Raw genomic sequence first — 26,867 nt, forward strand, 5'->3', positions numbered from 1 at the left:
TATAATACATGTCAGTGGTGCTCTTCAGACACAATCTTTCTCAGCCTACTCAAGCTCAACTGATGAGGCGTGAATTCCCCGAAACACTTTGTAGTGAGCAGGGAGTGGTGCTTTCTTGCAGGCCTTCCGAGTCGAAGGTTCGATGGACTTCCGCGTGCTCCGGGTGGCAGTCGTGTGTCAGTCAAGTGTCAAGTCGGCGGGAAGCGCCAGCTCCGGTGTGGCGAGCAAACACTACTAGTATTCCTGAGTACATAGTGTACCTTGAAACAGCATTTACATGTACTTCACTCAGGGAAGAAGGATGTACAGCAACAACAAAAAAAACTCCATTGAACGTACCGGAACACGCGCACAGCCTCACAGGCACACGCGTGTGGAATTCCTTGAACCTACAAGCGACAAAGTACAAACCCCTTGTTCCATGCTTCTGTTTGTACATGTGCTGGGGATTACTTGACATGTACACTTCAGTGTACTTCGAAGCACATTCAATAATAATAATATTATAAATAGAACAGTTCGCGTACAAGGCAGCAAATGCTAACCTTTCCGCTTCTGTCTCTTTTGAGCGCTGCTACATGTGGTGGATTCAATAATAATACTAGTAAATAATTGTTTATACGCAGGTGCCGTGACAACACCTTCAGTCTTTACACACAGGTTAGCTAGTCAGTATAACACGTTATGGCTCGATGGGAATGGAATACAATTGCAGAATAATGAATGTAACGACGGCGCTGCACTGTTTGGCAGCATACGTTGAATGGCCACTTGTTTGGTATCGGTACTGCTAAGACTTACTAGTACTTCAAATACAAACCAATACATGACATCATGTACTGGCATACATGATGTCATGTATGCCAGTACAATGTCATGTAGTGTACAGTCATGTACATGTATTAGTACCAAGACAAGATCATGAGCTCCACAACTCCATAATACCATGTGTGGAGCTGATCCGTTGCGGCAAGCATACGCACAGCTCATAAAATGGATGCATTGCATCACACTCACACACGTTTATCATATCACGCTCCATTCACTGTTCAGGAACACTCAGCACTTCACACCGGTACATTCTGATCGTCCTACGCAAGAGCAACACTCGAAGGCTAGATACATGTACAAGCTAAACCATGATAAGATCGCGCATTTAACACGTACACGTATCCAGTAGGAACACCAGACACGCTCATTAATACCTCAGAACCTTCCAAGTTAGTTGGAAGGCTATTGGAATATTAACCCTTTAACCGTCATATAAATTTCACCCATTGAAACGCCGAACGAAATTTCAACTTTGCCAGGTCATAACTTTAGTTGTACTCACTCGATTTTTATAATCTTGGGCTCGTTGGAAAGCTCTGGACGAGACCAGCACGATGATACCACATTCTTCGCCTCAGCAGTCACACAACCAGCGCTGGAACGTAGCGACGTCGTCTCAACGCCAGGCATGCAAATGACAAGTTCAAAACTCCGCCATGGCCGTCTCCTTCATCGTAGAGTGTTCAAATTTTTTTTGAGAGATCGAGCATTTCGTGAGGAATACGTTGGTCGCGAGCAACAGTCACAGACCGCGTGAAGAAACGGGGAAATCCCGTGACGACGTCAGCCGCGCGCCCAGCGCAGCGGAAGTGACAAGCGTGCAGTACTCAGCGCTTGATAACTCTGCTCAACTACATCGTAGCTCAATGCGGATTTCTGCAACAGAAAGCCTGGAAAATTCGCAACCGAATCGATAGTAAATTTTCTGTCGTGGGTAAAAAATCATTCAAGTGCGAGTATTTCAAATGATGGGTCGAATTCGACCCACAAATGTATGGTCTGACGGTTAAAGGGTTAATTTAATATTTAGAGGAAAAAGCGGCAATCTACATGTACATGTATGTCGTATGACAACACGATGTATACTGGTAGACGACCTGTAACTATCCGGAGGAGAGGGGGGGGGGGGGCATACCGACGATTCCGGATGGTGCAGAGCCATGCAATTTTTACAAGCTGACAAGCACTTCCACGCATCCAGCAAACGTTATTCTAATGAATACACATCCTTACGCATCCTTAGCTTGAACAGGGACCGAGGGGTGCAGCATGGAGCTGATCTTGATCAAGACAGTAATAGTTGATGATGCCAGCCACTAGGTCATACTACGTGTCCTATGCCATACCTGCCCTCTGCACTGAACATGCTGCATCATGCACCGCAAACACATAATGTTTGTCCAGAGCTGGATCATACCTGGCCGTAATACTAATAGTATTATACAGCTAGCTCAGTGCGTAGAGTCTTGACTCTTGGGACTGGGCCATGGGGGCAAAGCGTAAAGGACTTGAGGTTGAAACGCACTTGAGATGACCTTGCTGGATCGTTACCACCACTAGTACCCAGCCTATCACTGCCATTGTCCGGTTCTAGGCAGTAGGATGGGAATCCACCCGCGTGCTTGTATTGACAACACGTGGGATACGTCGTTTGATGTGATAAAGTGGGGGATTACCGTGCAGTCCTGATGGTCCATACCCACTATTTGGCCAACTAATAGTAATACTGCTAACGTATTCCTCGCGAGCATTGTGCCATGTGCAGCCATGGCAGGTCAACGTGATCGTGGAAGAGCGACACTACCTAGACCTGCTGTGGTGTCGCCTGTGCCTTGCTGAATGCCATAAATCCTATACTACTTACTAGTATCAGACGACAGCAGGCAATTCCGGGAGCGGACATGCATCGCCATTGCTCTTGCAAGGTATAAATATTCGCTGCACACACAGTCACACACACACACACACGCGATCTATTGGTCATCAATAGTATAGTGACCTTCACCAAATGCAACCCTTAGTCAGTTAGTGAGACGTGTTCGTGGATGATCACGTAACCCCTTGTCACTGAGCGTCAGAGGAAGACTCCCAAGATCAGGAGTTCTGTTTGGGCTGGGCGTGACTATATTGCGTATCACGTGCTCGCCGGCTTGATCTATTTCCAGCTCGACACATATCCCTGTTATCGGGAAACGAGGCGATCTATCCAGTATCGGAGTATTGGAGTGTCAGCCCGATCTGTAGAAAGTCATATACTCAATACATGCCTCGAGTTATTGTTAGTGCGAGAAACAATCGCTGGACAACTTCATCTGTTCTTCTTCAATCAGCATCGCAGTCCTCGGTAGTAAGTCATCCCATCGGAAATCCGCACCAGTGCTTCTGGTTGCTGGTGAGCTGAAGGAAGTCAATTGAAACACACCGCTATAAAAGCCAACTATCAAAACGTTACCTGTCGAGAGAGACGCCAGAGCTCCTTTAGCCATATTCTCCGCAGATCTCTAAGCTGATGTGTTGTGTAGATAGTGTTCCGTCCTCCACTCTGCTTCTAACGCGGTCAGAACGTCTGTCTCTTACGCCGTCCAAAATGGTTGTGTCCCGAGGAGCTCCATCCGCCCTCCTACCTCTTATGGTCGTTGCTATGCTCTCCCTACTGACGTCATCAACTCACGCTAACCCTGTGGCAGGCAAAGGTACTGACGCTGAAGAAGCCAATAACAGTGCGGGTGCTGTTGCAAATCCAATCCGGACTGTCTGCCCAAGCTTTACAGGTGAGTTCATCTTACAGTTACGCGATGCAGTGTCTTACGAGCACCCCGAGGAATAATAAAGTATTTTTACTGGGGCTGATATTCGCAACTACTACCCATTCACGTAGATGTACATGATTGTACTACCGCGGTGTCTAAGGACAGAAGACCGAAGTGTCATGTGATGTTAGTTTAAGAATGTGATATCCGCCGTTTCTAACATGGGGATATACTTAGTAGAGAGTCGCGTTCGTGCGGAGTCTTCAAACCAGTGCTAGTGACGGTAGCATAGAAGAGTAGCACAAAAGCAGCTGAAGGAGGCGTAGAATGTTCCATTAGCGCACACCTTACCATAACCTGTACCGTTAACATGCAGCAGCACTGTTATGTCGCAGGCACTGTCAGTATGGAAGTACGAACATGGTTGGTGGGTTGGTTGGTGGGTTGATTTCTATTTTACTTCGCACAATCAAACAGGATGATGATCCAATAACACGATGGTGAACATGGTATCGTTATCACTTCACCGGCACCGCAATTTGCATGGACTAAAGCCGCAGTCTGCATGGACTAAAGCCGCAGTCGTCACTAGTGTTCCGGAGCACACGTAGCAGTGAGTGACAGTCAGTCAGTCAGTCGTAGTGTAGAGCGAGATGGCAATTTTCTCAATTGCTGACTTATGTCAGCTGTGGTCTTACTGTTAAACAATCATTCTGCTTTGGACGACTGTCCAGTAGTACTACTGCTGCTGAACTCTGGACCTACCGGTAGCTAACCACACGCCGCTGAGAATGACCACTGTTGCACCCAGCGCCAATTAATAATTATAGATGTGCAAGGAGGGATGTGGTGCCAGCTGAGCTCCACTCAGCCAGTTTGTTGCCGGTTCCGAACCATGGCGACCCCTGCGGTGTCCAGCATCAAACGAGGTCACGTCAAGGATAGGAGTGGTTTCGTGGATCTACGAGCGTAGCCACAGGCCTCCAAGGTTTCGATGCAAGTGACTTCAGCGACAGTGGAGTAGAATAGACTTCAGCTAGTGGTAGTGGTAGAGAGAGCAAATATCTCCATGACCTGTCAACATAAAAATGCTGTCGTCACTGACGTGAGTCGGGAAACAACTGCGGAGAAGGATCTCTGCAATGCAGTGTGAGTGCTTCCCGATGCACACGTATATAATTATGATTGCACAAGATACATGTAGGGTTGTTCTAGAGATAATGCGTAATCCAGTTGGGCATGTATTTCGGGCAAAACTTGCGATGTTCCAAGTGCCGGACAACAGATAGATGCGAACAGAGCCAACACACCAGAGCTGAGCGAACAAAGCAACGCAGCACTTTGTCACGGCAGTGTCGCACTTAACCAGAGCTCTGCGGGTTGTTTGGACAAGCTAGATCCGGCCGCATCCTGGCAGACTACAAGTAGAAGCCTCCGTTGAAAAAAAAGAAGAGGAGTGGTGCTTAGGATGTGGTTGTGGTAGGGTATACTCTCTTAGGCCGCGGTCACACATGAAAAGCTTGCACCGCTTTTGCGGAGGCGGAAAGCGGAACTACCGCAGCCGCTTTGGCGGACCACACGATGCAGCGGTCACACATACATGTAGACTACTGTGCTCCTCAACGCTCCGCTTTGGCGGAGAGAATGCAAATGCAGCACGTCCTATGAAATTTTAGATGTTCTTGTCCGAGTTGAAGCGACCTTCGCTTGTACAAGTAGAGCTATCGTGGATCGCTGACAGGCTAGGCTGCTGGATGTCTCCTGTCAAGTACACTCGTGGATTTGGGGCGCATTCACTGCGGCCCAGTACAGGTGTATTTGAATATTACTAGTTTGGTTTACATCAATATCAAAATTTTAATTCAAATAGTTGTATAGTAGGGTGTCGTTGCCTCCTTCTTGTCCGAGTTGAAGCGACCTTCGCTTGTACAAGTAGAGCTATCGTGGATCGCTGACAGGCTGCTGAATGTCTCCTGTCAAGTACACTCGTGGATGTGGGGCACATTCACTGCGGCCCAGCACGGGTGTATTTGAATATTAGTTTAGTTTACATCAATATCAAATTCAAATTGTTTTATAGCAGGGTGTCGTTGCCTCCTCCATGATCCATCATCGACCCAGCGACTGCGTGGATGCCTGCAGTTGCAGTGAGGGTGTGGCAGAGTAACGTTACTCTACTACTCCCTGGTTGCAGTCCTAGTGTTGCATACTCTGGTGGACGTATTGCTTGGAGAGAGTTGGAGATCGTCCGCGATCGGGGCCAATGAGTTGGGAGACGGATTCCCTCACCAATTATCCACTCATAACGATGCAGTATTGTTTGCGAGATCTCCAGAACGTACAGTTCATTGGCAAAGAAGAACAATATGAAAACTGAATACCAAACGGCAACCAAACAACACCAGAACTCAGTGCAGAAGTAGCACACCAAACTCCAAAGCCATTACCATGCAGGTTCCGCCAAAGCGGATCCGCGAAAGCGGAGGGTCCGCTCGCATTTTTTTGGCGTAGCGAAATCCAAACTTTCCGCCAAAGCGTTACTTACGCCTCCGCCGTTGCCGAGGCAACGGCGGAAGCGTAAGTTACGCTTTGGCGGAACCGCCAAAAAAAGTGCATGTGTGACCGGGGCCTTACTCTAACCCGGTGTTTTCTCCAAGCTGCCCAATACACATTGGGTTGAGCTTAGGACACCGCAACAGACATGCAAGACATAAACAATCTATTCTATTTCAAACTAGACCCAATTTATTAGCTGTGTCAGTCTGTGCGCTAATTGGAGGCTGGGATAAGAATGAAATTTACAGAAGAATTGATCGCTGACTGAGTCAATTAGCGATTGTATGGAGAACATGGCTCGTGTGGACCACACTCGACTTCAAAGACAATGTGACATTGAATCCAGCAGTAATGTGTGACATCATTGATGGTCCTGAGAAGAGAGAAAGTCTCTCATGGACTCAGTGAAGAGGGCAGGCTTAAAGACACTGGCCGTTAGCAATCCATAACTCATAAGTTCCTGTTGTTCAAATATACATCAGAATTGACACTACTGAAGAACTTTAGTTTAGAGAACCCCGTTTCTTACTGAATTCCCGTGCCCTTAGCTGCTACAGGAAGTTATTTAATACTGCTCTGCATTCAGTCACCAATCAATAACAGCATTGCACCACAGTCGATTGGGCCGAGTATAGCCTGTGTCCCATCAGATATGAATCATATCAATCTAAAGTGTCTTGGAGTATGACGGCGCATTGCAGTACTGCCAAGAGGATCGAATGATAAGGAGCTCAGTTCACATTTTCTATTATTTATTTTTATCATGACTGTATTGCTGCTGTGGGAATAACTCGAGGGCTCAGTTGATTAAACAAACAATCTTCGTGTAGATAGAAGCTTAATTATATGAATACCGCAGACCTCACCACGCTCAGCTGATTGTCGACCAATGACTATGTCACAACGTTTGTAGCAAAATAACTGATTTGGTGTCCTTGATGACGTGGGAAACACTACACTTACCAGACTGCAGCACTGTATGAATGGTGACATGAGCAACTACTACTACTACTACGGTAGTTGCAGCAGAGAAGTAAAACTTGAATTCGTTCAAAGGTCAATTCATGTGCAATGCAGCACTGTTAATTAGATGTGCATCTGTAACTGTGCAGAAGCTCATCATGGCCAACCTTCCATGTTTGGCACTGTTCTAGCTACTGTACATAAAGAACAAGAGGGTGAATAAATCAGAAAACACTGCGACTATACATGTACTTTAAGTAGTTAGCTTAGGGAAAGTGTGTTCAGGCTTTGGACTAGCCATGTTGAAGACACATTAGCAACTCTTTCATCCAATGAGGTCTCATCAGAACAACTGAACAACGAACTATTACTTAAAGTTATATAGAGCTGAGTGAACTGCCATCCAGCTAGGGTGACGAGAGCCACCACATACATGTATGTACCATGATATGCCCCCATGTTTTGTGCACTGGTCCCAGTTCTGTGGAACGCAAACCAAATGTCTGAACCGTCAACCTCCTACGGCTTTAAATGGAAACAAGGAAAACGGTGGGGCACAAGTTATGCGTTAGAGTCCACCAACTAAACTATTTCCATTTTTTTTAAATATTTTTCTTGGCTCACCATCTGAGTCCTACGGTTTGTGCTGCTTATTCTGCGCTCAGATCGCCACTGGAGAATGTATCTAACTGCATCGTGTCGGCCAGAACAGGGTGACACGAACACCGCTGCTCACAGCAATGGCACGGCAGGCAGTGATAGGATGACTGCGCCTCTACAGGGCAAGTATCTACTACTGGCTAATGGTGGTCGGTTGGAATACCAGCAACTGCGTGCCGATCACATGACTAATGTTCCTCGAGAAGGTAGGCCTTCAACGCGTACACACACGCACACACACACACACACACACACACACACACACACACACACACACACACACACACACACGTCTCTCGATACATAATTATAGGTGTCAGGAACATATTGCACGATCCACAACGCAGACAACAACATCTCTCACTCTTCCCTCAGAGTCGCTCTTCAGCAGGTTTCATAACTTACGAAGCCAGGTGAAAAAACACTCGGGGCTCGTTTGGATCGTTTCGACTCCGTGAGTTGAGAATTTGCGGAGGATGTAAATAAAACTCATTAGATTTCAATTCAATCTATATCAAAGAGTTATCTAAGACTGCGTAAAAGTGCTCTACGTCCAGTGGAGTGGTCAGAGCCAGTATTACGATAACCACACAGTAATCACACAACCAGCGTATATCAAAGAGTTGCACAGCTACTGAGCCGGTCATCGCCGGACCAATTATTTTGTTGGCCACACATGCACATTTACTGTTGAGGAGGCTATGTACACTCGTTATATCATACACGAAGTGTGAAAGGCTATGGTATGACCTGACTAATCAAAAGCTGCTTCCGGCGATCTTGCTGAGCATCACATTTGTTCGTCGCCGTACTTGCGTGTGCTCACTTCTCTGCTGCAGCCATCTTTGACGTTGTCATGGCACCGCTCCCCGCCGATTTCTCCGTATCCCATTACATCACTACCGTGGATCATCACCATGACAACCAAGTCAATACCGTACCGCTGATTCGCTACCTGAGGCTGAGGAGGAGCAAGGGAAGTCGTCAGCAACGAGGTGCGGCAAATGCAATATTCAGAAAGGTAAATGAAAATTGAAAATCCGCTCGAAACTTATAAACCTGGCTAGCCAGGAGAAGTGTAGTCAACCTTGCGAGTAACAACCTTGGTTGCAACAACTTGCCAGTAACGACACTATCTTCGGATCTACATGAAGTAACGATTTAACTGCATAGCGTTACGTTTGCGAGGTTGGCTTCTCGTATGGTCATGACTGCAACTGTGAGCAGGGAATTTTCTAGAACCGCCCCAACCGGTTTTCGACCGGTTGAAAAGTTACAAATCAGTTCCAACCGCCCGTACTTTTCTGTGGGTGAATGGAGCTGCTTATATCTTTGCTACACTCCAGCACCAAGAAATCTGTTAAATTGCTGTCGAGTGCCATATTTGGGTTGTATTTTTAAAAAAATTTCCGGGGGGACCCCCGCACCCCCCGACTCTTCATTGGACCGTAACCGATTGGAAATTCGTTCTAGAATATACCCTGGACTGAGCCAGGAAAAGCACGAGCCAGTGTGTACGGAGCAACCAAGATCTCTCCGGGGGAAATCGCTAATGCTATGCGAGAAGCACATGGTCTTTTTTTTTAAATAACTGTGTTCTCTGTGGTTGGTCTTGTTGTAATCTTGACGTGTAGCTGTCTTACACACACGATTATCAGTTCCGCTGGACGATCTTCCGTAACGACGCCTGCCCTCTGAACGCGGCCAAGAACAGGCACTGCAGTGACGTCACGGTGCTGACTGCGGACGGCACAAGTCGCCTGACAGTGGGGGTGAGAGCAAGAGAGGAAGCCGCCGCGGCGAAAACAGGCCATGCAACAACAGCAACGATGATGACGGCGTCACCGAATGTTGCTGGCGATGCAGCAGGAGTACTCTCATCCAGCACTGTAACGAGAGAGGAGCAACGGCTTATACAGTGTGATAGCATCGACATGACAATTCTCTGCAGTGACACCGACCAGTAGACCGCAACGCTTTACACACTGGTACACTGCAGTGTACATAGAGGTCAGTGGAGGAATGCCTCATGGCCGGTGGCTCTGCTCAGCTTAGAACTTGGTGTACTGTTCGGGCACCAAGTGTCTGTGCAGTGTGCCGCATCATGCACTCACTTGCGTGCACACACACACACACACACACACACACACACACACACACACACACACACACACACACACACACACACACACACACACACTGAGATGCTCAAGTAAACGTACATCATTATTTTCAGTATTTTCCTATCTTTAAAAAATTCTTTCGAGGCATGGCAGTGAGAACCATGCACTACAGTATTACATATCACAGCTCTATTCTTTTTCAAGAAGACGTTGATTCTTTTTAGCATCCAAACCAGACAAGATATTTGCTGTGCTGGGAGGAATGTTCGAACATTCTGGATTTCTAAAAAAAGGAAAGAACATTGGAACTCAAAAGTCCACATTCAAACTTTCAAATAGTGATCTGCATTCGAGCGTATATGATGGGTGCATGCGTGCTGTACTGTACTACATGAAGTATTTTTTTTGATCAGCATACACACACAGGGAGTAGTAAGATGCAGCTCCTTTCATCCAGTTATTTGCCAACCATTACCAATGATGACAATGGGAACATCGGTTGGAGTCAGGGAGTAGTAAAACACCGTATTTTTACTACTTCCTGATTGGAATGCTTACACACGAGATGCAGGGCTTGGTTCCTGCTCCACTGAGAACACTCCCGCTGCATGTGCATTGGCAGAGACAACACATCGTCAATGCTCTGCATGTCAAGCCATGACATTTAACCTATCAAGTCACACTGGACTCAGTGCCATGTCCACCGCCCTGGCAGTGACATGCCTAACCCTACACAGCACACGAACATAGCTACCCTGACCATGCCATCTACCACTAACAACAGTCCCCCCCCCCTAGATACTAGTAATGGCTACAGTAAAACCTGTAACTAACGACCACCCCTTGGGGCCAGAGAAAGCGGTCTTTAGTTGTAGGTGGTCCTTAGTTAGAGGTTTGCACCGCACAACCATTATATGAATGTGAGACCGTCCGTGCCTGGCGAAGTGGTCTGTAGTACCAGGCTGGTCGCGAGTCACGGTGGTTTTTAGTTACAGGTTTTACTCTACTCCGATAATAAACAATACCCCCAGTGCCACCACTACATGAACACAAAGCTACAGTCTATTCGGTGAGTGAGACTACATTGTAGATGCTCAAAAAGACAAGAAAGGCACAGGGAAGGAAGACAAGCTCTACTCTAAGCGCAGATGATATTGAAAATAAAATAATGACACTGTTCGCACAGACGACAAAGAAAGTAAACAAATGCTTCGAGTACAAACAGATTCGGAAGTTCAGCAGACAACGGGCAGCTCGGGTTTGTCCCAATGCAACAACAGCAACGACAATGATGAGGGCGACGAAGACAACAACAGCAACAGCGAAGACAACCGTTGAACAACTCGCTCAGCGGGAGTAATCAAAGACACAAAGCATGTAAAACACACACACACACACACACACACACACACACAGAAAACTCTTTCGAAAATATCCACCTGCATAAACAAGACAGCACACCCTAAGAACCTATCGTGTCTAGTTATATTACCGAGTACACATATATATATATATCTAGCGTTGAGTACAAGGGATGGCGAGAGCATAAAAACCGTGCCAAACAGGAAAGGGAGAGAGGTGGTCAAGAGTTCAAAAGCATCAAGGTGTGACCGTATGAAGCAAATATCCACGGCTCTGAGAGTCCAGATGCAGTCTGTGTAGTGGACAGCCAAAAGGGCACTTCAAAGGAGGCGAAGAAGGATCATCAAGTGGCTTAGAATAGTACTCGCGTACCACATTGTAAGCAAAGGGTGGCGGGAGTGAGGGTGCTGGCGGTGATTAGCGGACACAGCTGCAAGGCGTGTACACTGCACTGGAGTGCAGAGAAGTGTAATGTACTACTGCACACTGAGCCACACCAGCCAGGACTGTCATCCATGACCACAGCACAGCGTTCATGCATATCTTACATGCGGATGCACAGGTTCAAGCGAGCACACTGTGAGCATGTGCAGTGTAGCTGTCGGCGTCCAGTTGAGCGATATGACAGCCGAGTCTCAAGTTCAACACACACCTATGTGGGTGTGGGTGTGTTTAGAGAATGCATGATGCCAACAATACTGCTATGTGGCCGAACTCTACAACAACGACGACAGTGACGCACTCCCAACTGCACTACCAAGGTGCGGGTGCAGAGTGTGGCCATCATGTATAGGGATAATAATGCTGGCTGCGCACGTGCGCTGAGTTTCCCGCTCATAGCATCAGCACGATTCAAGGTGGCTGCCGCACCATAATGATGTCATACTCGCAACATGATGACATCAATTATAACAAACCACTGGACAGACGGTGCATTCGGAGCAGTAGCAGTGCGCACTAGACACCATAAGGGTTGCTATGTCCAGCTTGCTCATACAGTGACATCATACTATAGATGGGTGATGTCACACCCGGCTAACATGATATCACTGGATGATGTCATACCCAGCTAGTTTGATGTCACCAGTACACCAACAGTAGATAGCATTACACGGTGGCAAGTTGGCAAGCCACCCGTGCACAAAGCTGGAGTAGTGCTACAAACATCAGCATGAGAACAGTGATTACCGGGAGAGTGATGAGCAGTGGTGTGCGGTTGATCTCTTCAGGTAAGGAGGTGAACGTCGGCCTGGCTATGCCCATATCTGTAGGCATGGGAGAGAGAGAGAGACAGAGAGAGAGAGAGAGAGAGAGAGAGAGAGAGAGAGAGAGAGAGAGAGAGAGAGAGAGAGAGAGAGAGAGAGAGGCAGAGAAAATGAGCGAGAGAACGCGCAGCTTACACCTGAATGTACAATGCCACACCGGCACAACACCTAACTTTATGTCCATTGCATGCAGCTACTGCCGATTGGGCATTCACAGATGACAAGCTAGCTGGATACCAGTGCGACAGTCAAGCAGCCGCTCTGTGCAGAGTTCAGAAAGCAGAGTAGCACCGCCTGCAAGAATACAAAAAAGTCCATCCTCAATGTGCCAAGATACAACTCTCTGTGCACAACAAAGATAATTTTCTTGATATAGTGACAACACACGCATGCACGCATGCGCATTGATGTCTCGACTTGGAGCTACATGTGTGTTGTCATAGGGTATTCTGGTCTGGTGCTTCCTGGATGATGCCTTTGGGCCAAGAAGTTCTTCACTCTAGACTAGAGAAGGTGCAGTAGCATCCATCACGTATCAGTACGCTACATTAGCGCGATCGAGTACCCACGTGTATAATGTGTATGTATGACGCGCGCAGTTGAAAATCGCCTGTAGTGATATACCGGTTATAGTGATAAAATGTGAAAAATCAGAAGGGCACGTTATAACCAATATCTACTGTACTCCGGAAAATATTCCGGAAAATACGGCACATCACACCCTGCTTGGACATACATGTAATCTCTCCTCACAGACAGTCTCCTCTTGAATTTAAAAGTCTAACAGCGTTCACATCAATACTCAACTTATTCTTTTGCTCACTGAGCAATACAATCTTTCCATTTTCTTTCTTCTGTTTTCTTTTTCAATTTAATCCTCCCTACCCAATATCCCTTTGGTGCGTCCATGGAGCTATGAAGCCGAGACCTCTGGTCGGCGGAGCTTAATGGGCCCCACCACCACACTCCATCATTCACCCCAGTGTCTGGAGATATGTGGATTTTGTAGAGAAAAAAAAACATACACCAGGCGTTGGCCCATCACAAGAGCTGCCTCTGCTCACACCAAACAACTCGACACTCTACACATGAATCGACCACGACATATCCAAATCTCCGCTTGAGGGAAGAACTAGCTTGAAGACGCTTACCCGAATGTTGCCGTCATAGCTAGCCGTCGCCACAGATGAGCCGTCCGGGCATGTGCGTATGCATGAGACACGATTGTCATGTCCAAACAGCTGTGTACTGCGCTCAAACTGCAGTGATGACAGTTACCCAACACAGAACAAGAGCAGAGAATAAGCATGTGCAGAGAGTCAGCATACACGTAAACACACACACAGAGGCGCATAGATACACACACACACACACACACACACACACACACACACACACACACACACACACACACACACACACACACACACACACACACATGCACACACACACATGCACGCACACAGGCGCATAGACGCTATGCACTCGCGTTGCGCAGCGGCCTAGTCTACTAGTATTCCTGCGGACAAGATTAACGGGAACTTTCAGCAAGATTCAGTGATCATCATGGCAAACGTGTTCAAACAACAACTCACTCGCAGTGTATCAAATACATTGACTGTGTAGTCATTAGATGCACCGAACAGAAGACGACCTGGACGACAAAGCAAACATACAAGAAAAATTCACGTATTACAGCAAGAACGCCAGTTCTCTACGAGATGCATGTGATGTTGATACAGTCGTCCCTCTTTCATCCAGCACTTGATAAACAAAAGTGTCCTGTTCATGCCCAATGCACCAATAAATCAGATCTGTTAATCCAGCATCCCGCCTAATCCAGCAGAATCATAAAGTAACCACTGTACTACGACAGACAGACAGACAGACCGAGCGACCGACAGACACACGAGAGGAGAATGACTGGACCATTTCACACAGGGGCAGAACTGACTACGAATGAATTATAAAAGCACTTCAATCATACTGGACTTCTTCAGAAAGACAGGAAGACAGACAGAAAGGCAAACACACACGTACAGTAGCAAGTGCATCCATGAAACGTTCACTGGCTACCAAATGAAAATGTTGCACAACTTCACTCTTCCACACAACAGTCAAGAAACAAATTGCACGGTTCAAGTGAGACTCGGGATAGATCGAGCTTTCTGCATCCGTAGGAACGCACCACCCTCAAGGGTCAACCGTGCAGAAGGACAGAAAAAACAAGGACACATTCACTTACTGCTGAACGAGAAGCTGAGCGAGTTACACGGAAACAACATGGACTTGTCATCGAAACGAGCCAGTTCGGCGTCGGCTCGTAGGTCAAACAGTCTCACCTGACATGTGCAGAACAACAATGAGCGGAACAACAATGGGCACAACAACAATGTCCAGAACAGCAATGTGCAGAACAACAATGGGCACAACAATGTGCAAAACAACAATGTGCAGAACAACAATGTGCAGAACAACAATGGGCACAACAATGTGCAAAATAACAATGTGCATAACAACAATGGGCACAACAACAATGTGCAGGACAACAATATGCAGAACAACAATGTGCAGAACAGAATTCGTTAACACTAGCAATGCAGGAACACACCAGTGCTATCCCGGGAGGATAGCTTGACATCAGCTGTGCCGTCACCAAAGCATCAACAGTTGGAAAAGGTTGCCATTATATGTGCTATCAACCCGGAGAAAATATCAACCTAGGGCACTGCAGTGACTATGACTCATATCAGCAGCTCCACCTTCCCTAGACCAGATAGTAGTAGACACTTGACTCAACATATCCACATTTAGTGTACTTACCGTGCAGTCTTGGCATGCAACAGCAAACGTTTCACCGCTGCTTGTCAAGCTGTACATACATGTACAAAAGCACGCCAGCCAGGAACACAACGGAATACCAGAACAATAACGTTACGGCAACAGCAACAAGGTATTTCCCTTTGCCACACCCTTAACTAGAGACAGGCATCAGCACGCAATCATCTATTATTATTATTATAGGCTTTTCCGCGTTGGCATCGCCAAGCAAGCTTGGCTAGCCTTCGCATAAGCTGCTCCATAATGATGAGACGAAACAATGAATGTATGTATACACGATCTAGGACAGAACCAAGGTTGAGGATATGTTTGAAGAAAGCTGCAAGTTGTGTTGAGGAACACAAAGTTGCAAACTCTACGAAAGTAAACTGCAAGAAATGTTTTGGAGTTGGTCTCATGATTATTGTAGTCACAGGTTGTGTTAGTAGCATTCAAGGTTGTGTTTTCACAGGTATATTGTTTACATTCCTATTCTTTTACAGGATAATATTTTCACAAAATATGTTAGTCAATGAGTTATGTTATGGTACAATCATCTGCAAGAAATAATCCATGGCGGAGAGAGTAAAGGGTGATTGTTGCTGTGCTATACATGTACTTGCTTTCATGTTGCAACGTGTGTAATGATATTGGGACTCACAGAGTTTCCCACCATACACCCGGACAGTCTGCTACAACAGCAGCAGCAGCAGCGGCAATGGTGGTGGCAGTAGCAGCAGCAGCAGCAACAGAAGCAGAATGTGGCAGCGGCACCAACACCAGCAGCAGAAATGGAGTCGGCAGCAGTAATGGTGACAACAGCACCACCAACAGTTGCAGTGCTCACCTGATGCAGTTGACAGCAGAGTTGAGATCCTTGAAATGCTGCGAGAGCTTAGCGGTACGCGTATCCCACACACGTACTGTACCATCATAACCCTGGACACCATACACACACAGACACACATGCATGCAGGCACGCACACATTAATTTAAGCCCAGGATGATATCATATTGGCTACCAATGGATCTCTGTTCAAGTTAACATGGATTGTCCCTCAAAAGCTAGTGTGGGTAGACAACAAGGTCACAATAGATCCATGAGGCCTTTTGCGGTATACTTTTCGAATTCGATTCCATGGTGATGTCATGAAGTTTGCAAGGATGAATAAACTTTCAGGTTATGTCTGGAAATCTGCAGACACGAGCCAATCCTCTCTCGATACTCAACCGGGGGTCAAACCATGTATCACAACTCACGTGAATTAGCATACATGCGTGCGTGCACACACATGCAAGCGAACACACACACACACACACACACACACACACACACACACACACACACTCACAGAAGACAGGAAAACTGTTGACGACAAGGATGGAACCATGGCGAGGCTGCAGTGACAGCACAATACAAAGACAAGAAAGACACATTCTATCAAAGCAACTTTCGCATGCATGCACACCCACAACGCTACCTACACCCAACCGCAATAGGATTCCATGATTCTCGCCAAGGGGAGGGGGGGGGTAGAGGGCACAGCCCCCCCCCCCCCCCCCCCGTCTACTCTGATTGAGCGCATATGCAGTACTGCCGGGCGCCGAAGAACAAACACGCTAGGACTTCACCAAGCACAGCATAGCAATGTATGCAGGGTGACTCATCCGTGCATATACTGTAGTTTTTTTTTCTACAAAATCCACATATCTCCAGACACTGGGGTGAATGATGGAGTGTGGTGGTGGGGCCCATTAAGCTCCGCCGACCAGAGGTCTCGGCTTCATAGCTAGTACATGAAAAAATAGGAACAGCCTAGGCTAGAAGGCTGACCCGACAGTACAGTAGTACACAAGGAGTGGGCGATGTCAAAGAGGGAAATCTAAGCAGCCACATCCAATCTTGGAGATACAGCTGAGCAAGGGTGGTTGGTACTTGTGTAACACACAGTCACCATCACCTCACAAAGACGGTACACTGTTAACACTATGTAGCGACTGTTCTGACACTGCCGAGCATTGCTAAGCATTGCCCAGCACTGAAAGTGAGTGACAGTATCAACCAACATTGCCAACACCACGGTACCAAGACATGCCAGTGAGTAACAATATCAAACAACATTGCCAACACTACCAAGACATGCTAGTCAGTGACATTGCCAACACTACCACAACATGCTAGTCAGGGACAGTATCAGGTAACACTACCAACATTGCCAAGCATGCCAGACAGTGGCAGTATCAACCAACACTACCAAGACATGCCAGTCGGGGACAGCATCAAGTAACCCTGCCAAGACATGCCAAGACATGCCAGTGAGTGACAGTATCAGAATAGTACCCATAGCTCACCTCATCACTTCAGCACTATGACCTTGGAACGATCTTATCAAGTCACTAGTTTCCACATCCCAAAGAGCGCACGTTGTATCACCACTACCTGTCAACAGCTAGTATGGGAGAGAGAGAGAGAGAGAGAGAGAGAGAGAGAGAGAGAGAGAGAGAGAGAGAGAGATAGAGAGAGAGAAAGATAGAGAAAAAGAGGGAGAGAGAGAGAGAGAGTGGACACAGAGATGAGAAGAGAACAAAGCACCATGCAGCAGCTAATGTACTCTGGAAACAGCATTCCAGTGCAACAACCACATCAGCCAAAAAGCACAGATTTAAGTAGAGGAAAACTGGATCTCAATGAGAGTGACCACCAAATCGATTGACCTGATGACTGTGGACTTTGAACACAGATGGTCTCGGAAAACCAGGGGAAATGTTGCACAATGCACACATCTGCTCCTAGAGTTTAGGGCTCTTACAGTACTGTCGCGCCAACGATTTTTTTGCAGATAAGAAACCATAATGTACACTCAGACGTATAACTCTGCATACATGTACATGTAAGACTGCACCATAGAAAGAACGAAACAAACTGATGAAGTAACTGTTGTGAGGAAAAGGTTGAATGGTCTCTGGTGGGATGACGACTACACCATAGTTCAGTGGTTAGAGCATCGCTGGCCTCAAGCGAGGGTCCCTGGTTCGAGTCCTGGTGGTGACAGTCAATTTTTCTTCAGACTTTTTCCCGTTTGCGTCTTTCCCTCAAACCAGTGAACTGCTGTGTTCACTAAAAATAAGAACGGGCTAGGCTAGAACCCTTAAGGCCGATTCATACTTCATTTCGCGTACGGGAAACGCGTTGCGTCACGAAAAAGTTGATCTGAGCTCAACTATTTCGCGTACGGGAAAGTCATCGCGCGACGGTCGCGCGGTGGCTTTCCCGTACGCTACATGAAGTATGAATCGGCCTTAACCCCCCCCCCCCCCCCCCCCCCGTTCTTCGGGCCTGTCAGTACTGTACAGACCAGGTGTCAATCACCAACATGTGCTCTACCCCACCAGACTCTATCTGCACACGGGTAGGACAAGCAACATACCTCTTGCTGTGAACACGCAAATATACACGAGGACACAAAGTCGTTGTGCCGTGCAACGACTTGCTGGATGGGTGACGTCAGCGAGAAGAGGGTGCACTTGTTGTCACGACCACTGTTCAATGAAGCATAGTGAGAACATGACACACATTGTTAACCCAATGAACGCTGATGACGTCTATAGACGTCATTGAAAATGCCCCCCATGCGCGGGATGACGTCTATAGACGTCATGGGATATAATTATAGTGATTTCCGTCACTATCAGGTGTGTGAAAGCACTGTTAGTCATTTGGATCATGATCCTGGCTCTTGTACGATAGGTCATCGGTACGAATCCCGCTTGGTAACACTACAGTCCATTCAGAAAAAAATGAACTTCTAGCTTTTGGCCATAAATGGGTCAAACGTTGAGTTTTTTTAGAATTTTTTTCTGCAATCCCATATGGAATCCTCTTCCAATTATGTTTCTGAAGTTTTTTTGTCCAAAAAGCAAGCCATAGGAAGAATAGGATTTCGGCCAGGTTTTGCCCCAAAAGCACTGAATTGGGAAAAACCATCAAAATCCAGGCCGTTTGACCCCGCCTGCAACAGTGCATTCTGCGGTTCGAACCCCAGTTCAGGCACCCTTTTTGGACCCTTTTCAAATTTCAAAGTTCGCAGCACTGCACTGTGTACGATGAAATCACGAAAAATCGCCAAATACGGGAGCTCGCCAGAGCCAGGACCCATCTTTTTATGAATGGACTGTAAGCGTCTTTTTTTCTTCTCTTTTCAGCAATCTTTCAGCTGCAATTGCACACATTTAGCGTATTTCACGCAATTTGAGCAAACTTGCGTCCCCTATTGTGAAGCGCTATTCTTTTCGGGGACTGTATCGATTCTGTCACCCTGTGGTTGATGGTCTTGGCAATCATTTCCAAAATATTTGAGGACCCAGTTGCCAGGACCCTGGAGTTTTAGAACTTTCTATTTGCCTTGTTTTTAGCATTTTATATGCAGAGTACCATAGGCAAGGCCCAGTAGCGCTGAATGGGTTAAAGGCGGGAGTTGTAAGCATGGCGCAGCAGAATGCATGCAAGACAAGGGGATGAGGGAGAGAGAAGAGAGAGAGAGAAAGAGAGAGAGAGAGAGTCAGAGTGAGAAGGGGGGGGGGGGGGAAGACTTGGATAATGATAACATCAGCCATATACAGAATCTTCTTATGCCTACTTCGCTAAAACAAAACAAAAAGCAGCCTTGCCTCCGTTCAGCACAAGTGAACATGTGGATTTAGTTCTCTTGATTGTACATGAACGTGAACATAGAATGAAATCGACACGTAAGGTGCATAATAATAATAACCTACGTGGAGACAACAATTTGATAACCGCAATCAGTAATACAAGCTGGATCGACATTTGTGTATACTTTATTCATGTAATGTAAAACTGTTTTACATTACATGAATAAAGTATACACAAATGTTGACCCAGCTTGTATTACTGATTGCGGTAACCTACATGGAGATAGCAATTTAATTTGATTCGATGTGTGTATAGAAGGAGTGTGCAGCTTGTCCTATTAATTTATTTTATTGCTATAAATAATGGAGGCTGTATTCCAACGCATTCATAAGCCTGACTTTGTGTTCAAAAGGAGAGTGTTATCTTTTTGAAATTGTTCAACCAGTAGAATATTGTGTTTGTCTGGCCGTGTTGGGCCAGAATTTTGTCACTAGTGTTGTTTCATACTTGAATTTTGTCCCCTTGGAGTGTTTGATTGTTATCTTTCACGCAAATGGTATCGTTCAAGAATACCTTGTGATACTTTTTTGGCATTGTTTAGGTGTTAGAATATCACTATTGATCCTTTATAGTAATCTGTGTTGCAATTGTGTTAATTAGTACAACGATCCTTCCTGATGAGCGTTGTGCGAAAGCTAGTTCGATGCATGTTTATATTTTTCATCGTTCCTATTATTGTTTTTCACATTACATTTCCATCACCGTTATTTCCTTGTCCATCATCACATTTTACACCACTTTACATCTCAATAAAGCCTTCGGAACATGTCGCTTCAGCTGATTCTGATTATTTATTGCCATCATAAATAATGCTGTAATGACTTCTAGGTCCATCCACCGTCTGTAGAGGACTCAATTTGCCGAAAGCAAAGAGTGGAATACAAAAGCAGAAGGCCGAACAGTTGCAATTTCGTAACTCTGAGTTTCACGAATCGACTATCAGACGAAAAGGGATATTTTCTCTGTTTGTATAATCGCAACGCTTACCCTGCCACTATATCCTGACCATTGGCGGAGAAGGCACAGCACAACGCCCATTCTCTTGTCAAATGAAAGTCAGGAATGATAACCTGAAAGAGAGAGAGAGAGGAGGGGTAGACACACACACACACACACGCCCATATGCACACACACATACATACACACACAGAACATACTATGACAATAGTGACGACAACAATAACGGTAGCAACCTGATCACCATTGACAGTGCCAGAAAAGGCACCAGCAGCAGCAGTGCAAATACGCCCCCCCCCCCCCCCCCCCCCCCACACCTCACACACACACACCACACCCTCCGGCCAATACTACACACTAAGGCAACATAAGGCCATGGTAAAAATTATCTTTGATTCTCAAGTATGCGCGCACCGATTTTTTAAATTTCTGTGCATGCATATGCGCGCATGAAAACAGTCAATGCGAAAGGCATGAATCAGGGAGTAGTAAAATACTGGTATTTTTCTACTCCCTGGCCTGAATAATAAAATAATAATATGAACCTGTGACGTACATATGTGTGACCCTATCTTTGGAAATAGAAAAATTGTGGGAAATAAAATGAAAAATCGCTCGCTCGCACCGATTTTCACAGGCTCATGACCGGAGAATCAACTTTATTTTTTACCATGGCCTAAGCAAGGGCAACCTGGTGTCCGGCTTTAGGGCACTGCAAGAACACAAGGCAGCAGTTCTACCATAGCGCAGTGAACACCTGGCATAGTGAACACCTCACAAGCAACAACCACGGATTCTTCCTCCACACCGAAGGACCAGTTTCTCAAGTGTACGCAAACACGTGGCACTGTACTAGAGAGGTTCCGCACTGCGAGCAACTTTACATTAGTGGGCGGGGAAAACCCGTGAATTCGCGAGTTTGCACTCCACTTACGGAAAGTTGTCTACGTAGAGTACGTAGATAGGGCTCTGATAACGTAGCTGGTCCGTAAGTGGATTGGGGTACAAATTTATGACTCTCTCCCCAGGTCGATCTGGTCGTACACTGCCGCGTTCGGAGTTGCCCAGGGCAGCTACGTGATTTGAAAACTCCGTATGGCGGAACACAGATGCGCATGCAGTTTACGTAAGACTTAGATCGACTACGTTTTTTACTAACGTAATTACGTTATGCGGAACCTCTCTACTGTGTGGTCCCCCCCCCCCCCCTCTCTCCATACACAACACACAGTATATTGTACTGGCCTCAATGGTATGCATGTGATATAGAGGGTTCATCTGTGCATGGCATACCGGTAGGTACCACCTTCCATGGCAAATGTCCACATCAAAATCACATACTGTAAAACGGCTAATTTCGGCGATGGCTTAATTTCAGCGAATTTTGGTGAAGGAATACGTTTGCTCAAGTTTAGACTCGGAAATCGAAAATATTGTAATTTCACAAATTTCGGTGTGCTTTTATTTTTGGTACTTTCGGTGTGTCTGTTTCATACCTAAAATTTCAATACACTGAACAACCACTAACACACATAATCCAATAGGGAACTACTTCTTTGTACAGTAAAACCTGGTTTAACCGACCACCCCACGGTGCAAGCAAAAGCGGCCGTTAAAGGGGAAGTCCGGTGAAAAATTTAAATTTCAGGGTGGGTAAAGTTTCGGCCGCTGAGTCGAATGGTGTTGGTCCCACGTGTCTCCGACAAAGCGTTCTCGAGATATTTCCGTTTGAAAAACTGAGTTTTTGGGGCTGCGCCATGACGATATGCGGCCGCGCCACACCCTCTGCAACGTCATAGCGTGCAGCTAGGTCAAAAGGAGTGCGTGAAAGCAATAGTGTCAGTGCTATAATGCTATTTCAAATGATTTGGCGACCCATAGTAGGTGGTGCAAGCGACTCCGAAGACGTAACTCCTTGTGAGAGTGAGGATGCAGCCATGGCTGACCTTCTCGGCTTCATGAGTTCGGTCTGGGGCTGAGAACCTCGGTATTCAGCTGAAGAAATGGCCGCGCGGGCCGGTCAAGAGTGAGCGCTACTGAGTGTCGGACTGATGAAGAAGCAGCAGCTATTGCAGACGAGGCTGATATAATTATCAGATCGCTGGAGAGCAGAGTCGCCAAAATGGAGAAGAGTGATGCGAGTGCTCTAAATGTTGTTCCATACCGATTCGTTTAGACTCCAGTAGCCTGCCACATGGTGATGTTTTGGTGTGAACTTACTTGGCATATTTCGGACTACTGTGCAGGCTCTTTGAACCACGGGCACGACTCTTCGCTCGCAACGCTACGGGATCTGAAAGTTCTAGGTCCGGGAGCTGTTCGCTGTTTTGTCACTTGTCACGGTTGTGCACTCATCGCTGTAGCATAAAATAATGAGGCGGGAGCGGAAAACTAAAATTTTCTTTCTCAAAGCACAACCATCGGCACCGGCAAGGAGAAACGCTCGTTGTTTGACTACAGTACATGACTGTACAATACAACTGATACGAGTGTAGTACATGACAAGTCCGTGTGTTGACTAGTTTTCTGAGTCTTGTGACTCGAGTCTTGTTCAAAGTTGTTGTACCTACCCCAGCACGGCAGTGCGGGAGTACTAGTTCCGTGTGTGATGAGTTTGTTGACTACACTACAGCTAGCATGCACGCAGCGCATTGCTAGAGCCGTAGTCTCGTAGAGGCCAGTGCATGCCGACGGCAAAAGTCCAACTCGGAAACGGCTAAAATACGGTATAACCTCGCGGTTTACCGAGCTGAAAATCACAGGGTACGTAGTGTTTGTAACACTGAATCGAATGGTCTTGGTCCGAAGAAGCTGCGACAAACGGTTCCCCAATCGAACGCGCTCCGAATATGGCCGTTTTGTACATATCTAGATGGTGTGGCTACCTGGCTGCACGCTGTGACGTCATCACCTGGATCTGGGTGAGGCGCGCTCAAATTCGCACATGTTCGATTGGGCGTATCTGACGAACCATAGGCCCCAGCCTCCTCGGACAAAGACCATTCGACTCAGCGCCCCGAACTCTACGGACTGTGAGATTTAAATTTTTCACCGGACTTCCCCTTTAAAGCCAGGTGGCCTTTAGAACCAGGTCCCACAGTGTCTGTGTACAACTGTCGGTGCATGGAAAAACAGTCGTTAAGAGCAGGTGGTAGCTAAACTCAGAGGTCGCTAAACCCAGGGGTCGCTTACACCAGGTTTTACTGTACCTAAAATTTCTGTTAGCCTAACCTGGCCCTTTGCCCTCGTACCGAAAATATTGAGCACCTAAGATTTCTGAAATTAGAGTAAACATTCGTAACTCGATCAATTCTTGATGGAATCTCAAAAACTAAGTATGTATGATGAAGCCGAAGAGCCCAGCTTTTCATTGCAACAATCGGCGAAGAGCTGCGATGTCGCATTCCAAGGATATCGCACTCGACATTTAAGCCACGGCAAAAGTCCATCTTTTTCTGAGTGACTGGCCTTGAGCTGGGTATTTTCCCTCTCCTGACATGCTGAGTCACCTGGACATGCTTTGAGCGCGTGGCCAGCATAAAAAGAAACTCAGGCAAACAAATTTGAAATGTTTACGATGAAGGAGTGAGAAATGGCTGACAAGGAGAGAATTTTCTCGGGTATCCAGCGATGGGAGTGTTTGAAGCACCCTGGCGTTGGATATGTGATCTCAGTAGTGTCCAGTTTGAGCTCATTGTACGCAGCTCGTGGAGAGCTTTCCAGAATGCCCACGATGGTGAAAATTGGTTGATTAGAACCAAAGATATTCTCAGAATGAGGTGAGAAATATCACATTTGGAACTGCCTGGGAATTATGGTCAGAAGGTAAAGGGTTAATGACATGCAACGCTGATTGCTAAAACAATTCCGCGTAAATTCGTGCTAGTGTATAAATGGCTAAAGTTTTACCTGCCAAAAATCAGCTTTCTTTATTACAATAATTATTTTACTATTTGTAATTACAGCACCATGGCATACATATGGCATACAGTATCCCTAAAGACTAGCAAGGAGCATGGAAGTCTGTTGAAACACGTACCTTCTCTGTCGTGAGGGCATTCCAGCAGTGCACTTCACCTTTCTGCAGGCAAACACGGCCATACACACCAACGCACAATACGAAATGAGCGCACGAATATGCACACACACACACACACACACACACACACACACACACACACGCGCGCACACACGCGCACCCCCGCCTGCTGAGCTACGGGTGCCCGGCTCGGCGCGCTGCTTTCATCACGTAGTGAAATGACGGTCCAGCTGCCTAGGTTTGAGTTTTCCTCCAGTTTGCCCTCTACGATTTCACGCGCAATACGGTAAGTTCAAAGGCAATGCCTGAGTATGATGCATCAGGTGCAAAGTCATCCCAAGTCTCCGAGGAAAGCGGATTCGGAATCAGGAAACCGTAGCAAATCAATAATGACACAATGGCCCACAGATCGTGGCCACGTATTGTAGGCAGCACGCTGCATCAGACCCCATATGCAGAGTTGCACACTCTTGGGGTTATGTGCTCTTGAGTCTTTGTATCGTTCTACGTCATCCAATGCCTGATGGTGTCAACACGCACTGTTTCACGTACCTCTGTACATATAGCCAGACGTCGCCTGTCCACATTCCAGTCCAAATGCAGCAATTTCGAGTCACACACGTGCAAGCATCTCCTGCTCTTCATTCGCAACTGGAGAGCATCTGGTTTCTCCAAACCCTTTATATCTATACATTCAAGCACGCAAAAAGGCACACGAACATACACAGTCATCACGTTCGGCGTGCATTGCATCCAGGCACTCACACGACAGCATCACTGAACCAACCAAAAGATTTGTTTCTCTCTGCTCTCGCTGTTTGCACTTTCTGGTGCAGCTCTCTTAGTCGCTGCTCCGGCGATGGTTCTATCTCCATGACGAAGCAATGGGGTATGGTACTACAGCAATATCATTACAATACGCTCACTCTCCACGACATGTCGACAGGAGGCCGAGCCAGGGCAGTGATACGAAACACAAACGTTTGAATGCTACAAGACATCATCTATTTCATGGCTGTAGCTAGCTACAACAGACAAGGATGAGCTCGTGCATGAGTGAAGTCCATGCACCTTGGGCTTGGCTTTGAAAACAAACAAAAAATTAAAAACTGAAAAATGTATCACAGCATGATGTACGGTGCACCGGTGGACGGTCAGTTTTCAGTGTGACGTCTGTGATGACCATCACACGGCATCGTGAGATTGTGTGTCACCGGTGTATCAGATCACACCAGGGAGTCGTCAAAATACTATTTGACGACTCCCTGGATCACACTGGATGCATCATGACTCAGTGTAGGTCTACACACCAGTACACAGACAAGTCAAAGGACTCAGCTCACTGACTGAGCCCAGCCTCACACAGTACGTACATGTATCAGCATGATTGTATACCATGGTATATTCTTGAACTAAATTTTAGTTGGTATCAGGACTCATGAGCTCAGGCGTACAGGATGTGTCACATGTGTGTGACTTTTATTTTCACTCACACTCACACAGGTCGTATCTGTGTCAGTGCATGAGCGTGATCAAAAATACAATAAAACTGCGTGCGGATGTGTGTGTCCGTATGACACATGCACAGTTACGACCGTACGTGTAGATACTAACTAGAGCGCTGAGAGCATTCTCTGCGGTACGTACATGTAACACAATGTTTGTGCACTGCAGGTACTATTATTGCTCACTATTCTGCAGTGCTTGTGCATTGTCTCCTCTACATTGTACTGGCAAGCCGATTACAAAGTACATTGCAGAACACAGTCTATAGGCTGGGCGATGCCGTGCACTGAATCTACCAGTGCGTGTCAGAACAATGACTACAGT

The 26,867-nt window shown here is 46.5% G+C and overlaps 2 protein-coding genes across 2 annotated transcripts; one reads left to right on the forward strand and one right to left on the reverse strand.

Moving 5' to 3' along the window:
- Window positions 1-2,794: 2,794 nt before the first annotated feature.
- LOC135826127 (uncharacterized) lies at window positions 2,795-10,211 on the forward strand. Its single transcript, XM_065338769.1, has 4 exons — window positions 2,795-3,602; window positions 7,766-7,966; window positions 8,600-8,781; window positions 9,395-10,211. The coding sequence occupies exons 1-4, from the start codon at window positions 3,341-3,343 to the stop codon at window positions 9,725-9,727; spliced, it is 978 nt and encodes a 325-aa protein (XP_065194841.1). The 5' UTR covers window positions 2,795-3,340; the 3' UTR covers window positions 9,728-10,211.
- Window positions 10,212-10,948: 737 nt separating this feature from the next.
- On the reverse strand, window positions 10,949-26,138 carry LOC135826126 (guanine nucleotide-binding protein subunit beta-5a-like). The gene is made up of 13 exons (XM_065338767.1): window positions 25,825-26,138; window positions 25,590-25,723; window positions 25,038-25,079; window positions 21,029-21,111; window positions 18,759-18,870; window positions 17,683-17,780; window positions 16,683-16,728; window positions 16,178-16,269; window positions 15,334-15,382; window positions 14,756-14,852; window positions 14,106-14,164; window positions 13,662-13,769; window positions 10,949-12,510 (listed from the first exon to the last, which is right to left on the reverse strand). Exons 1-13 carry the CDS (start codon window positions 25,910-25,912, stop codon window positions 12,499-12,501), a joined length of 1,020 nt encoding a protein of 339 aa, XP_065194839.1. The 5' UTR covers window positions 25,913-26,138; the 3' UTR covers window positions 10,949-12,498.
- Between the last annotated feature and the right edge of the window lie 729 nt (window positions 26,139-26,867).

The sequence above is a fragment of the Sycon ciliatum genome, chromosome 10 (genome assembly GCF_964019385.1).
Source record: "Sycon ciliatum chromosome 10, ocSycCili1.1, whole genome shotgun sequence".
NCBI lineage: Eukaryota > Metazoa > Porifera > Calcarea > Leucosolenida > Sycettidae > Sycon > Sycon ciliatum.